Here is a 14,857-nt window from a genome sequence, read left to right on the forward strand (position 1 = left end):
CCAGTGTATTTTATTCAGCGGCCCTTTGCAGTATCATTTCTTACACCTGGGCCCAAATGCGTCGCCTGTCTCCTGTTATGAGAAAGCTAAAGCAATGCAGTTGGTCATCAGAACAGAAATGAAGGTCATTTGTTTCTGTCTTCATTCCAGGTCTATCGGTCATTCTGTCATGGTTTGGACTTCCCTGAGGTTTAGGAAGCCATGCCGTACTCTGTGGTAAGGAGAGTTAGGAGGTGGGTAGGCATCCGAGTAGTTTGGGTTCAGCCGTTTGATGTGAGGGATCCTTAATCCTGGGGGGCAAACAAAATTCTGTCGACGATCCGTCATCGCCAGCTGTTGGTTGGGCTGCTGGTCTGAAGTACGTTCCTCTGGCCAAGTGTCACCAGGGAGAGGAGACGTAATCTAAGCTGCCTCGCCCAGTAGGGGGCGCTATGTTGCACGGATAGGGTGTCCGGAAAGCGGGAATGGAGTTCATGAAACAATGAAATAAGTAACTCAAAATGACAAGTTGAACTGAGATGATTAAATAGCTCCCCTTTCCTTCGGATGTAGGATCCATCCGTCTCCTGTAAAAAAAAAAAAAAAAAAAAAAAAAAGCTGTTGCAAGGAGCAAGTTTTCTGAAAATGTCACAGATCATCCATCTTAAGTTACGACTTGGTCCAAGAAAGCAACTCCTTTCATTGTGTGTCTGCAGTGAAACTGAGAGCTCAGTCCAAGCAGGCAAACTGTTGTGCTGTTGCAACCTGGAGGCCCCACTCCTTTTGGTGAGTGAAGGCCCACATTTTCCGTATTCACATCATCCCAAATCAGTGATATTAAATGATGGCCTTTGAGAGATGGCATTGTAGTGTTTTTGCACAGAGAAGTGGAACTGAGCTGCAAAGTATTAATTGGCTGATTAACATGAGGACAGTTTAGCACTTCGTTATTCAGCACAGAGTCCATTAATCAGCTGAAGGCCTTGCCAACTGACACGCTGCCAGCAGAAAAAGCCCTCTTCCAGGGGGACGCCGAGCTACACTTAATTGGAGAGCCTCTGAGAGCTTCCAGCCCAAGACTCTGTTTCGATCATGGCAGCATTTCTGCAAATGTCTGTGTACCTTTTTAAGACTCAGTGATTCACCAGCTTTTCTTGCTTTTCTAACACTTTCTCGCAGGCGGTATTGGGTGAGAAAAAGGTGTCCCCACAGTTAAGGAGTGCTGGTCTATAAAATGATCCTGTCCTGGTTGGGTTTTATATCTGTCTCGGGAAAAACAGCTGCACCCTGCATATACGGTGCGTTAAAGTGCAGCTGTCTCTGTTGAAGCCCGTCCTGTAATAATATTTTTACACACTCGAGCGGTAATATAAAGCGTGTACACTTCCCCGGTGTGAGTTCATTTTTATTTTTTCTCTGGTCGTGATGACGTCATAATTACGAAGAATGTCTTGATTTATGGTACAAATAGAACCCATGAATATTTTTTATAGATGGTTTTTTTTCCCCTCTCTTTAAATAATAAGAATTCTTACACTTATAAAAGACGTCTCCGATGCAGATGTGGTTTCGAGCAAAGCATCAAAGTCAGCCAGGTCAAGAGACTACCACGTCCCTGTTTATGATCTTGGCGGTTGCAATCAGTGGCTGTTTGCAGGATGCTGCTTGTTCAAACGGTTGCCAGCTTCAGCAAGGGCTGGAACATTTGGACTGCTTCAGATGTAATTCAAGCGCGTTGGGGGAGATGGGGCTTGGTTGGGGATTTGGAGAAACAACCCGTGGAGCAGGATTAATGATAACGGAGGGAATGCCCCGAGCTGGGCCTGGACAGCACAGCCATGTGGCCCGGGCAGCGAGCTGGCGGATTATTAATCACATTGTGTGTGTGTTGGCTCGTGTCACTTCCTCTGCTCGAGATGCATGTTTAGCATCCACACAAACAGGACTTGGTCATTAACCCCTTCCCACTCGCTGCCGATTACATAAGACAGCTGAAAAAAGTCTGAGCTTTTGAGTCCACGTGATCTGTACTCTAGACAACGTGAAGATCCCTCCTTCTCCAAAGGAATAGACCGACATTACATTGTGAATTATTGTTCCTCAACAAAATAATTGCTCTTTGTTGTTTCGGGTCTTGTGAAGCCCAATATCAAGTATTTTGTTGTGACGCAATGGATGGGAGGGACTGTGTGATTTTATTTTTATAACAACAACCCAGCTATGATGTTGGAATTCCTTCCTACAAAAACAAAAAATTATCTGCCGCAATTTACAATCCACGGTTTTGTTTTCTCTTGTTGTTCTTTCTTTCAGTCGTGTTGTGTTAAACATGCTCCCTCGTGTACTTTTCACATGCAATTTCTAACATTCACGTAGTGTGACTCGTTGGGATCAAGGGCAGGCCGCCTGATTAATGTTTAGTTGGCCACTCATTCTTTTTCCTTTAAGATCTAAAACTTTCCCTTGCGCTTCAGAAAAAGTGTGCATTCCTGAACGTGGAACTGAAGAAACAGATCTCAGAGCTTTTGTCATTCACTAACGAAGGATCTCACATTAAACCTGTCAACCGCTCAAATTAAAACTGAATTAAAATGAAATGAAGAGTTTGGTAGTTAGCAGCAGTATTTGAGGCAAAAAAAGGAAATTCTTTCATGACTGTAAAGCATCAACCATAATAACAGTATCCAAGCTGAAGGGTTTATCTTTATTGGTTGTCTTATACACCTCCATGTGCCTTTCAATAATCAAGACCACGGGCCATTCAATATAAACAGCCTGAGGTCAATTTGGAACAAATGCTGCACAGCACAGCTTTGAAAAAGTGTTTTAAAATAATTTAGACTCTAGTAAAGGCACGTCAGCTGTCACTGTGGAGTAAATAATTATTCTTTTTTCTTTAACCAAACGATAACATTTCTCGTCTGAAGTCACGCTCGCCCCCCATTCCTTTAAAGTGGCGGCTCGATGGATCCCAGTGTGCGGTGCGTCTGGAGGGAGACCAGGTGGAACGCACTGCTAAGTCCCAGGGCTGTGACACGCTGGTGCTGAGGGGCAATGGCAGCGTTCGCAAACTGGAAAGACTTCTAGAGAATCGGAGGGGAAGTTCTGTGCTGCGTAGTCTTCAGCGTGGAACAGCAATAGAAACAAAACACACACAGAGACACAAAAAGGCAACATAGTGTTTATGTAGGTGCCTGACTATGATACAGTCACCCATTTTTAATTGTGTTTTCTGTTGATTCCAGTGAACTGAATCTGTGAATCCGTACAATAGCGCACCTCCTGAAACCAGGTACGAGGTTACTGTTCAAATAAAGGAACGTTTTTCCCCCCCAAGGCTGGTTGTTTTTCTATTCTCTTTTGATGATGTGTTATTGTCTATATAGAGATATAAACACTTTTTATATCAACATGTTTTAAAAAATGACAGCAACGATACAAAAAATACAGGATCTTGATCTTGTCACAGAATTTGGCAGGAAGAGGACGAGAACGAGAAGTCCAGAGTGTCGTAGGAAATCACACATTTGTACGAATTGGCGTTTTTTCCTGCCTTCCATCCGCGCCAAGCCTAATTGGCCGTTCCATCACTTTTATTGGAGTCCATCGGAACCCCAGCCCCACGCCACGGCAGACTGTAATTGTATAAACCGGCAGAGCCCATTGTAATAACAGATGGGTCCAGCGATGGGATGTGCCGAAGAGAACTGATGCGAAACAGATGATTACTTGAAAAAGAGGGGGAGGAAAAATGAAATTAGCAAATACGCAACAACGTGACACTTCGCTAGATGCATATCGGATCTGTGAACTGTGATCGCAGGGCACTGTGTATGAGGGCGTTAAACTGGAAAAATATTTGTCACCCACAAATGCAAAACAGCTGCCCTGCTATGGGTGTTATCCAATAAACATTGTAGAGTTTTCAGCCCAATGTAGCAGTAAATGATACTTTTGACATGTGCGAAGAGAAGCCCAAATGCATTGTAAAGCCTCCCTGGAGCGAGGTCAAGTGAAGAAAAGCCGGTACGTGCAAGACCGTTGGCTTATTGCTCCATAAGTCAGCCCTGCAGTCGGGCCTCCGAAGCCTCTTTAACTTCTCTGTGTGTTTCTTGACCCAGGAAACAGAATTAACACTTTGCCCTAAGACTGATTTGCTCACAACAGCTGTACTCTGCATAAGCATCACAATATTGCAAGCTGTAAAACGAAATATATATTTATATACGCAGGGAGCGCCGCTGTAGACATTTTACGGTGAAATCCGGGGAAGGTTTATGGTGGCCATCTGTGGAGCTTGTTCGGAGTTATGTGTTCCTTGGGGGTTACCTTTCTGGTGTCGGTGCTGGCCAGGTCTCTGTTCTTAGTGACCGATTAGTGGAGGAGATGATCGAGAAGGAAGATGTAAAAATATATCCCTTTTTTCCCTGTTTTTACCATTTGAAGATGTAAATCGTAAGGTGGGGAATAAATAAATTGTGAAATTGAAAAGAGAGCTGAAGATGGAGCGAACGAGAGCAGCAGTATGTTACCCTGGTGGAGCTGAAATCAAAGATAGCCGTCTCCCGTAGTGACATCATCCTAGCAGTCAGTCTGACGGTCACAGATAATGAAAAGATGCTCAGTCTTAGTCTTGTGGTTTGGCTACTTCTTCTCGGAGGTAAACGCAGGATATATGAAGTTTGCCTAGACTCAAAGAAAGGGTTATAAATCTGGAAGCTTTCCTATGTCAAACTGATGTAGTAAATAGAAGAAAAAAAAGTGGATTATCTGTTTATTAGGTATTTTATATCTTCCATACATCGTGTCTAATGGGTCCAGATATTCCTCGGGTCACATCGTGTGTCTGTTTTCTGCATTAGGTGCACACACGCACACAGCACTAGTTTTTGCTTCAGAGGAGCTGTCTTTAATAGTCCCATGTGTTTGTGTTTTAGTTGAACTGCAAACCCCTCAGGAGCAGTCAGGCCGTTTCCCCAGAGCAGATCATAAAATGAGAAATAAGCGACGCAGCCCAGTGTGTGCAAGTGAGAATTTAGTTTGTATCCTGTTTCGCTACTTTTTTTTTTTGTACGTTGTTTTACAGCAGATGTTTCAAGAAGTTTACTGTCTAATATAACAGTTCTGCAGTCTAAGATACTTTTGATCTCTATCCCTATGTCTCTAATCTTTTATATCTCTTTTAAAAGAAGGATAAAAAAGACCCACTTCAGACTTGAGACGATTTAGGATGTGAGATCTAATAAGATGCAATGGATTCTTTTTGATCTATACAGCGCATCACACATGTTCTTTTGTGTTGCCGTAACAAAATGTGTTTATATTTATTTAGCTTGTGAGATGGGGGTAGGGGGGTTCATCAATGTAAGTTTGCAGAAGAGACTTAAAAAGGCAGTCGTTTTAACTGCACCCCCTCAAAGGAAAGTGTTGTATTGTTTTGTGCGCTCTTTTGTCCGCTGCCTTTCAATCTAACCCCTTTGTCTTCCCCTCCCTGTTTTTGTGTCTCCCTGCAGTACTTTGAGGTCCCGTTTGACTCCAACATGAACCGGACGAAGAACAGGCCGCTGGTGAGGGGCCAGATCAGGTAAAATGCCCGCTCTCTCGCACACACCTGCCAGGTGTAACTCCAGACACATCGAGACCTGCTCTCGCCGTCCTCCGGGCCGTGTGGGGCAGATACCTCTGCAGAAATGTCTTTGTCCGTTCACACCTCGAGCTTCACACACACTGCTTCATATTTGTGCAGCCCATACAGAGCAGTTCTTCTGGATATATAAATGTTTGTTTGTTTGTCGTTGTTTAATTGCAGTTTGATTATGGAAGGTTAACTGTCCAGAGTATGCAGTCACAACACTTGTATAGGAGTGAGTTTGGACAGTGAGTTTGGACAGAGCTCCTATTAAACACCGTCTCAGTTCATTGATACAGTTACCTGTCTTGTGAGTGTCTTTAAAATGAAATGGAGCCGAGAAAAAAAGTGGAAATAGATCATATGTATCTTCATCGTGTGATTCTGTGTTTGTATCATTTCAAACGATGCCAAAGTGACATTATTGTGGTGCAAACTCTGAACTCAAGAGTATCTTTCAGGGTCACGGAAGGGTTATTGTATGGTTAACATTCTTAATAAATTATAAATTAAGCCTATTTTTTTAATCTCTGTCCTGACAGGGCCCAATCTGGAGTGCAGTAACAGCTGGAAGTCTTCGTTTATTTATCTATTTATTCATTAGGCCGAAGTTGTGAAGTTTCTTTAAGACGGACAAATCTTATTTCATTTTGAAATTCACTCGATATTTATCAAATAGACTTAAGCTGATGTTAATACAGCACAAACTGTTTTAAAGGTTCTTACATTTGATTTATTGCCATAACCTGGATATGAGCTGCAATAATAATTGAACTGGGTGATAAAGACATTACTTGAGGAATCTTAAATAAATTGAGGGTTGAAGATGTTTAGCTTGATCGCCAGCACAGCAATGTGTTGTGTGACGTTAAGCAGATCTCCCGGCCTCACCTGGTTATTCTGTATTATGGATTTCAGTTCTGCGCTGTTATAGATGCGTCCAAACATCTCGTCTTGAAACTTTGTTTACTCTCCTTAGAAAACAGGCTTGAAGGGGTGTAACACACTGCCATAGCTGACCCCTGTTGTCCGGGTGTGAATGCCTATCGCATTTCAATAGAGAAATTCCTTTGTGTCGGGCACTTCATTTGTTTAATGGAAAATCCTGCACATGTGACTACGCAGGGAGCCCTCGACCGCCCCCTGCTCACAGATGCATCGTGGGTACGCCTCGGCAGGGCTGCTGTTCCCCTCTCTCTCTCTGTTTTCTAAATGTTTTAATCAGCCCATTTTATTTATCAACATGTTTAATTATTGTGGAGAGGGGGTTGATATGTTTGCCGGCATTGTACCCCACCCCCCACTGTGTCAGGATGCCGCACAGATGCCGCAGTGTGACCGCGGCGTCACGGTGTATTTGATTCAATGGCGGCTCCATCTGGTTTCATATGGTGAGGCGGGGGGGGGTGTTGGCTGAAAGCTGGGAGGGCCGGCGTGAGCTTGGGTCCCAGCACAGTGCCGCAGAGCCCACTTTTTTGGCGGCCAGCCCGTCGGTGTTGATCTCCGACCTCTGACCTCCCCCCCACCAGCGCTGACATGAGTTAATATTCATATTTTCTTTCATGTGGCTGGGTGTTTCATCGGGGGTCTTTGTCCCTGAAAACCTCAAAGTGGGGCTTTCAATTCAGGAGAAGAATTCTCCTCATGTCATTGACAGATAGGATACTATATTAGTAATAAGAAAATATATATTGGGTTCAACTAATTGTTGGTTTACTGTTAAATTGGCATAAAATCAATATTGGAACTGTATTGTTTTTAAAACATGATCCTTTATTTTTATTTTTGTATTTTACTGTTGCTTAATAGTTTATGAACTATGGGCTGTCTCTGGCAGTGTGTCATGTCCATTTCTTTTACATTTCTCTCCTCAAAAACCTGAATGTTCATATTTAGTCTACACTGTAATGGTTTCTAACTAAAACATCAGTCCTAATTGTTATTCTTCCTGTGGCAGGCTGATGTTGGGCCGGCCGTGTGTCCGGCAGGTCTGTAAACGAGCAACATGGTCCCTGCACTTTATCAAAAGGATACTGATAGTAGCCGCTCAATCACCACCTTTTTTGTAGCGCTTAATTCCCCGGGCTTAGGGTTGTGCCTGCAGTGTTGCGCCGGCTTTGAAGATAACCGATCTCATCCCACAGACGACAGTGTCTTCAGTCACTTAGAAGCAAATGAAAATAGTTTAAAGCACTTTAAGGAATTTAACTTTAAAGCTCAGTCCACGATTCCACAAATGCATTTATTCTCAGAGTCAGAGGATGCAAAATGGAAAACAGACATTAATTTAAAGAAACTGCTTTAGAGTGAAATCTGTTTACTGATGAAAATTATAATCTTGGCTAAAAGATGGGATAAATATACTTTTGTGGGGGGATTATTATAATTGTTTTGTTTTATCGCACTCTTCGGTTGAAATCATTGGATTCCTATCGCTGTCAAGGTCAAAGGTTTATGTAGTGCTACATGGGGGGTATATTTATTTGTTCAACAGTATCACAGTCAGACAGTATCTGTACTCTGGGAGCATCTACAGTGTGACGCTGAGAGGTGAGAGAGGAAACGGACATTCCTTCCCGATGCTGTCATTCAGATTTGTTTTAAACTTGTCGTGTACATTATACTCAATTCAATTACATTTGAAACTGTGCCTGGGGCATCTGGACAAATAAAAATAAAATCCCTAAGAGCTCACATCGACTTTGTTAACTTTACGTTGACATGTGTTGTTGAGTCTCGAACTTGATTTGAAAAGTTTGTCTCCTATGAAGATGTGGGCAGGTTTAGTCATTTGGTTTTGTGAGAACAGCTTTAAAAATAGAAATACACACTGCCAGGGTGACAGCTTTTAGTCTGATTTCATCTTTAAGGGGCTTTTTTTTCTTTCCCCCCCCCCCCAACAGGAACAAACATGCAGTTGTGTACTTTATTTAAACGTCGAAGCTATTGAAGTGATTGAAGACAAATTAACGTATCAAATTGGCTTGGCATTTCAGCATCTTCCCCAGGTGTCAGTCACCCCGGGGGCGTCTCTAGCAGAATGATTGTTGACATCGACAAAGTGGAGTGATTGACAGGTTTAGACTGGGAATTACACGGGCTCCTTGTGTGTCCGTTTGTTACTCGACGGGTGTAAACATGGGCTTGATTTTCTTGAAGGAGTAACGACTGTCTGCCGTGGAGTGTATTTAAATCACCGCCCACCCTGCTTATTGAGAAGTATGGTTCTTTCAATTTACACAGACTACGATTTTTCTTTTTACTTTGATCTTTTTTTCGTTCTTTTTCTAAAACTAAGCAGATTTGGGTTTCTTTTTTAAAGGACTGATTACAAAACACAAGTGGCACGCACACTGTTTCCTAGTCTCCCCATGAGCACATTTAGTGCGTGCCGACTGATTCCACTTGAGCTACACAGCTTGGCACCCCATCCCTCCGCGCTGAGAGATGGACCAGCAATTTTAAGTGTGTGTGGGGGGGGAGCGTGGGGGTCCCTCAGCACCCAAGCAGATCTGGAAGAAGAGTAGATACCCATCTGCCCCAGCTGAACCCCAACGTGACTGTCAACAGAAACTCCGCAGGACGTGGAAAGCTGTGTTAATTATTAATCGCCTGTCCGCACACTCCAGCTTTCTGGGTCGGTTTTCAAAGTGTTTGTTTGTGTGCTTGTCAGTGGGGAGGCTGTGCTTTGCCAAATGTGTGTCTGTGTCCCATGTATGAGAGGCTGGCACTATATAATTTATTCCCAAAAAACCACAGCTGAAAACAAACTACAATTTTTTCCCCCTCTACTTCCTGGGAAATAAGTGTAAAATCCTTAAAGTGATTCACTGGAATCGTGTTTGCCACATTTTTCTTTCTCAGAAGGAATCAAACCTATGAATTAGATCCTGCTGGTTCAATTTATCTTTGTTAAACCTCTCTCTCTCTGTCTCTCTCTCTCCAGTCCTCTCCACGCAGTGACCTTCGCCGCAGCCTGCGCAGTGCCTGGCATCGCCTTGCTCACCCTGGCGGTCAACCCCCTGACCGGCGCATTGGGGGCCTTTAACATCTTCCTGTACACCTGCTGCTACACCCCCCTGAAGAGGCTGAGCATCTCCAACACCTGGGTGGGTGCCGTGGTGGGAGCCATACCACCCATCATGGGCTGGACTGCGGCCACGGGGTCCCTAGGCCTGGGTGAGAGCAATAGATTCATATTTAAAGATCTAGAGAGAGACGCATTATAGTTCAAGCCTTTACTAGAAGCCTAAACCACCCATATGGAATAATTTCAGTAACATAAGATGGTCCTCAGGAGCAGGGCAGGGTAGGCATCTGTACCGATCCCCCCCCCCCATTGATGGCAACATTCTCAGTTGATCCTTGAGGGTCTCGGGCCATAGATGGCTTGGCCTTGGAGGCAAAGAGCAAGGCAAGCGAATCCATGGGAAAGTGTGGCGTCGCAGGCCTGGTGTTCGTGCTCTCTGCAGGTGCACAGGTTTGTGTGTGACGATGGGGACTGGTTTTGGAAACACACATCTATTTAAGTGATGGATTCCTCTTTCCCAGCAATACCCTTGACGTTAGTCACGGCTGTAGGAAAATCTCGAATGGACGCCCTGGGAATCGCCCTGATTGCAGTGCTTTATTTTGTCTACTAAAACAGTGTAAAGCGAGAAACTCCAGAGTCCGACAACCTGCTGGTCGCTGCGTAGGGCGTTGTTGAAGGGTTTCTTAATTGATTATCTTTGCTTGAGCAGATCTGACGTTTAATTCATGGCCTTCAGTAGCTCAAAAAATAAAAATGTTGTCTGGGAAACTGCAGGGAAAGTTCAGATTGTTCTCTTGCAAAACATTGAGGTTGCTGTTTGGCATCTGGCCACTCGGCATTGTGTTGTTACCAGACTTACCTTGAATCTTAAATTCAAGCAGACGCAGGTTTATCCAACTGATAAGCATCTCGAATGGTTCTATTTGTGGGAACATAAACAGAGGAAGATAAGGGTGTAGTGTTGCATGAGATATCTGTTATTCCCAGTAAATATAATCCTGCAATTATCTTGTGGCATAAACAACGGAAACTGTAAAACGATTGTACGTTAGGAGCTTCCAGAAACATGCCTTGTTGTTTTCTCCTAGGTTTTTTTATTGGCATGTCAGGTACTGAATCCATGACTGTCATCACAGCACAAACATCTCTCTCGATAACTGCACAGAAGTGTCCGTCAGAGAGGGGGAAATCATCCACAATAACACAAAGTTATTAACATCAGTAATTATGCAGCATTTGTCGCCAGATTTTGTAGCCTCCTGCTGTCTTTTTCTGGTGCTGTGGTCTCTTACCGGGAATGTAATACCAGATCTTACTTCCAAAATCTTAAGCCTTTCATTCTGTAGTTGATAAGTGTCTGTCTTTGAGCTGGAGAGCCTTTTACTGCCAGGGAATTTCCTGAAGTGTTGCCGTTGCTCCACGGATACTGAAGGTCTGGTGACATTTTAAAAGGGATTTGCGTTATTTGCAAAGCAGAGGCTGAACAAAAAAAGATACTTCCTACTGTCAGTCAAACTCATACCTGTGGATTTCTGCTGCATCTTCGTTCAGCCCTCTCTATCCCTCTTGCCCTCTGTGTTTGTTTTATACACACAGTGTGAAACACGAGATGTTTTGCACCTTTTATTGCTCTTCCGCTCTGGTTAGAGAAACGAGGGATTCGTGGGCACTTTGCCACAGTTTTGTAATTCTCACACCAGGCTTGACTGCAGGATATTGTTTTTGTTTAGATTTTTCACTTTTTGTAGGTTCAGTAGGTTTTCACTCGAACCCCGATGCTGTACCATAATGTACAAGTCAAATATCATCAGGAAAAACCAGCTTCACAAAAACTGTCCAGGAGGGCAAGGGTTAAGCCAGAGATCTGCTAAAGATATTACATCGCACACATCTGTTGGGTACTGGTGGATTACCAATTGGAAATTCAACATCACGTGCTGTTTTCTCTTTCAATTGAAATTCCAAAGTTGTTAATGCACCCCCGAAAATGCAAAGTTTCTTTTTTTTTTTCATGGTGGGGGGGGTTTGCATGTGGAAAATACTTCTACTCTCTATGACACTAGTATTTAGTGATTTTAACCATTTTGTGTCCAGTCGTTTATACGAAATACAATACAAATCTGCAGTTCCCAACTTTTAAGATATGAACGTTTCATCAACACTTTGTATTTTGTTTTTGAATACTGGAATCTGTTCATAGCATTTCTGTCATTTAGAATTCATGCTTACATTGTCTTTAAATAATATATGTGACTTAAATCTCTCTGAAAATACTCTGGCGAACTCACCCAACTCCCTTCTGTCATGCCGCTCTCTCTCTGACCTCTGAACCGTTTTGTCCGCAGGGGCGTTGCTCATGGGAGGCATCCTCTACTCCTGGCAGTTTCCGCACTTCAACGCGCTCAGCTGGAACCTGCGGGAGGACTACTCCCGGGGCGGCTACCGCATGATGTCCGTCACCCACCCCACGCTGTGCAGGAAGGTGGCGCTGCGACACAGCCTGGCGCTCGGCGGCCTGTCCACCCTGGCACCCGTCGTCGGTGTCACCACCTGGACCTTCCCTCTCATCTCGCTGCCCATCAATCTCTACATCAGCTACCTGGGCTTCCGCTTCTACCAGGACGCCGACCGTGGCAGTGCCCGGAGACTCTTCTTCTGCAGCCTGTGGCACCTGCCCACCCTGCTGCTCCTCATGCTCACCTGCAAGAAGTCGCTCGGGGACAGAGACGGCGAGGCGGCCACGGCGCAGAGTTAGTGTCGGCAGAGATGGGACGGATGTTTTTATTTAGTTTCAGTTCTCTCTCAACCCAAGCCGGCCCCTCTGCCATCCAGGGGGCTGCCGGGCCTGTCTGTGGACCCTCAGTTTTGCGGCGCTGTCTCTCGGGGGGACGGAGGGATGAAAATCGGCCATCCCGTTTGAAACCAAATAAAGTGTCTGTAAATCATTTAGGGAAACAATCCATTTGTATTGATGCTTTTGTCTGTACTTTGTTTGTTGACGGGTAATGTTTTAAATGACAAAACATGCACACTTTCGATATGTTTAAAGTAAACCCCACCCACCCATGTGTCACTGTAGTTTTAACTTCATTGGAGATGTTAAATTGTCCGCTTATGCAAGTTTTCCAGTCTGTCTTCAAGGCTAAAGTTTGTGGTGTGGGGGGTGGATAGATCAGTGGCAAGTAATAAAATATATACTGACACAATTCCACATAAACATTTGTCCGATCAAGGATTCACAGGGGTTTTGTTCACATTTTATCTCAACGTTGCTGTAATAGACCAGTGCAAGACTATCTGCCAGTTGTATTTTACATGTAACACTGAAAGCCATGATCGCTCCATGAGAATAGGATCACACAACATCCATGTGGAAGAACACAGCCGAAAATGCTGCTTTACAATACTGTAATTGTCACCTGATGATGAACATTTGTCAATCCAGTGACCTGAACTTTGAATGAATTAAAGAGCTATTGTTCTTTGGGAAAACACCTCTGAGAACCCCCTTATTGTGTCCTTTTGTTCTGTGTTCACTAGTGACTCCAGATCATGGCTGTGACCTTTCCTGTCGGGGTATTTATTTATTTTTAACATTCTAGGTCCATATCCACTGCAGCTCACAATTAGCCCAACATCTGTCCATATTTCCAAGTGAGTCTGTTCAGTTGTTTATCCCCATCGAGTCCCTGTTCAAATTTCCCCTCACTTATGACATTCCCAGCCCCAGATTTAAGCAGTGCACTAGTTAGGATTAGTCCCCGACATAATATGGGACCGAGTAATTTTCTCATAAACTCTTCGTCCGGAATAGATTGCCCTCCTCTGTTCATATCTCTGAGGAAACGGAGTAAAACTGCCAGCTGTTCCATCGTGAAGTGCTCAACCTGTCTGCAGATTGAATATCAATACCCCCACATGAATTGGATCACTGCATTTGCGGCTCATAAGGGTTTCTCCCGAGCCACTGTAGTCCACAATGTGGGATTTCTGTTGTCGGCATCCTTTAAATATTGAGTGTGTTTGTGGCAGGACAAGAGCTAATATGTCCAGATCCTGTAGTAGAGAGACTCAAGCTCAGCCATCGTGTGAGTCCTACCTCCTGAAGTCTTAGATTACAGATCCAGGTTTGTCTGGAGGGGACTGGGACACATCGCAGTTATACTGGGACCTGAAGACATTCTCCTTTCTACTGGTAAGCTTTTGCGCAAACTACAGGTGAATCTGTTTCTCTTGCCAACGTGTGTAAAATAATTTAATTACCAAGCAAAAATGCATTGCTTATATTGTATATTTAATATAAAAGTTAAAAGTTGAATCCATGAATGCATTGTATACAATTCGGTAACGTTTGATTGGATTTTTTTTTTTAATTGATTAACCAATCACAACGTGTAGCTGCTTTGCATTAAAGAAATGCAACAGATCTGCGTCATACTATAATAGAGTTGCGTCTGAATTATATATTTCCGATTCTAATTGCAAAAAAGTCGCATTTTATAACCAACCTTGAGGTGTATGCTCCCCCCTTCCAATAAGACTAAACGTGAAATCGCAAATATTTAGTTTGAATCACTAATCAGGCGTTTGTAGATTATGGGGGGTCTAAAATACTGATTTATATTTGAAGTCTGTGTCGGGTGAAACTTCATCAAACTCTCCTTTTCAAAACAGCCTGCGAGTTGGTGCATCAATCTTCTCTACAAACCTGCGAGCCTCGCCGTCTGCAAACTGTCCTGTATGGACGCTATATACACCCGCCACTGGCCACAACACCGACGTGAGGTATGCTTTATGTCATTGAAACACTTTAAATCCCCTCTGAAATCCAACCCAGAGAGCTGGCCTTCATGCCCGAGCTGCCGGGGCTTCAGGCGCACAGGTTTCTGCTGCAGAGGCGCTGGATGCTGCAAATCTGTCCTGCAAGGAAAGTGATCAACACAGACAGCTGCAGGTTTTCATTTAAATTTAAAATGAACTTAATACGCATTCACTCCCACTTAGTAGGCGTCATATGGTATTATTATAACCATTGCAACAATAACTGAATTATAGCATAGAAGCAATGTTATGAAATTGTTCACAGATTATTTTTGTTTTAATGAATTCCTCCTGTCTAATGAAGGAGTGAGTAATATTAGACTAATGCTATAGAAGTCATCTCGATTTCATGCATCACATTATGCCATTTGAATTAAAGTCACCAATACAAATAT

The 14,857-nt window shown here is 43.6% G+C and overlaps 1 protein-coding gene across 1 annotated transcript in view; it reads left to right on the plus strand.

The window, feature by feature from the left end:
- Positions 1 to 13,135, plus strand: part of cox10 (cytochrome c oxidase assembly factor heme A:farnesyltransferase COX10) — a 40,311-nt gene extending 27,176 nt beyond the window's left edge. Inside the window, exons 5-7 of the mRNA XM_066704379.1 lie at positions 5,493 to 5,563; positions 9,555 to 9,787; positions 11,987 to 13,135. Of these exons, the coding sequence (XP_066560476.1) occupies positions 5,493 to 5,563; positions 9,555 to 9,787; positions 11,987 to 12,396 (714 nt within the window). The 3' untranslated portion in view covers positions 12,397 to 13,135. The remainder of the gene's footprint in view (positions 1 to 5,492; positions 5,564 to 9,554; positions 9,788 to 11,986) is intronic.
- The last annotated feature ends 1,722 nt before the right edge of the window (positions 13,136 to 14,857 follow it).

This window comes from Amia ocellicauda, chromosome 5, assembly GCF_036373705.1.
Source record: "Amia ocellicauda isolate fAmiCal2 chromosome 5, fAmiCal2.hap1, whole genome shotgun sequence".
NCBI lineage: Eukaryota > Metazoa > Chordata > Actinopteri > Amiiformes > Amiidae > Amia > Amia ocellicauda.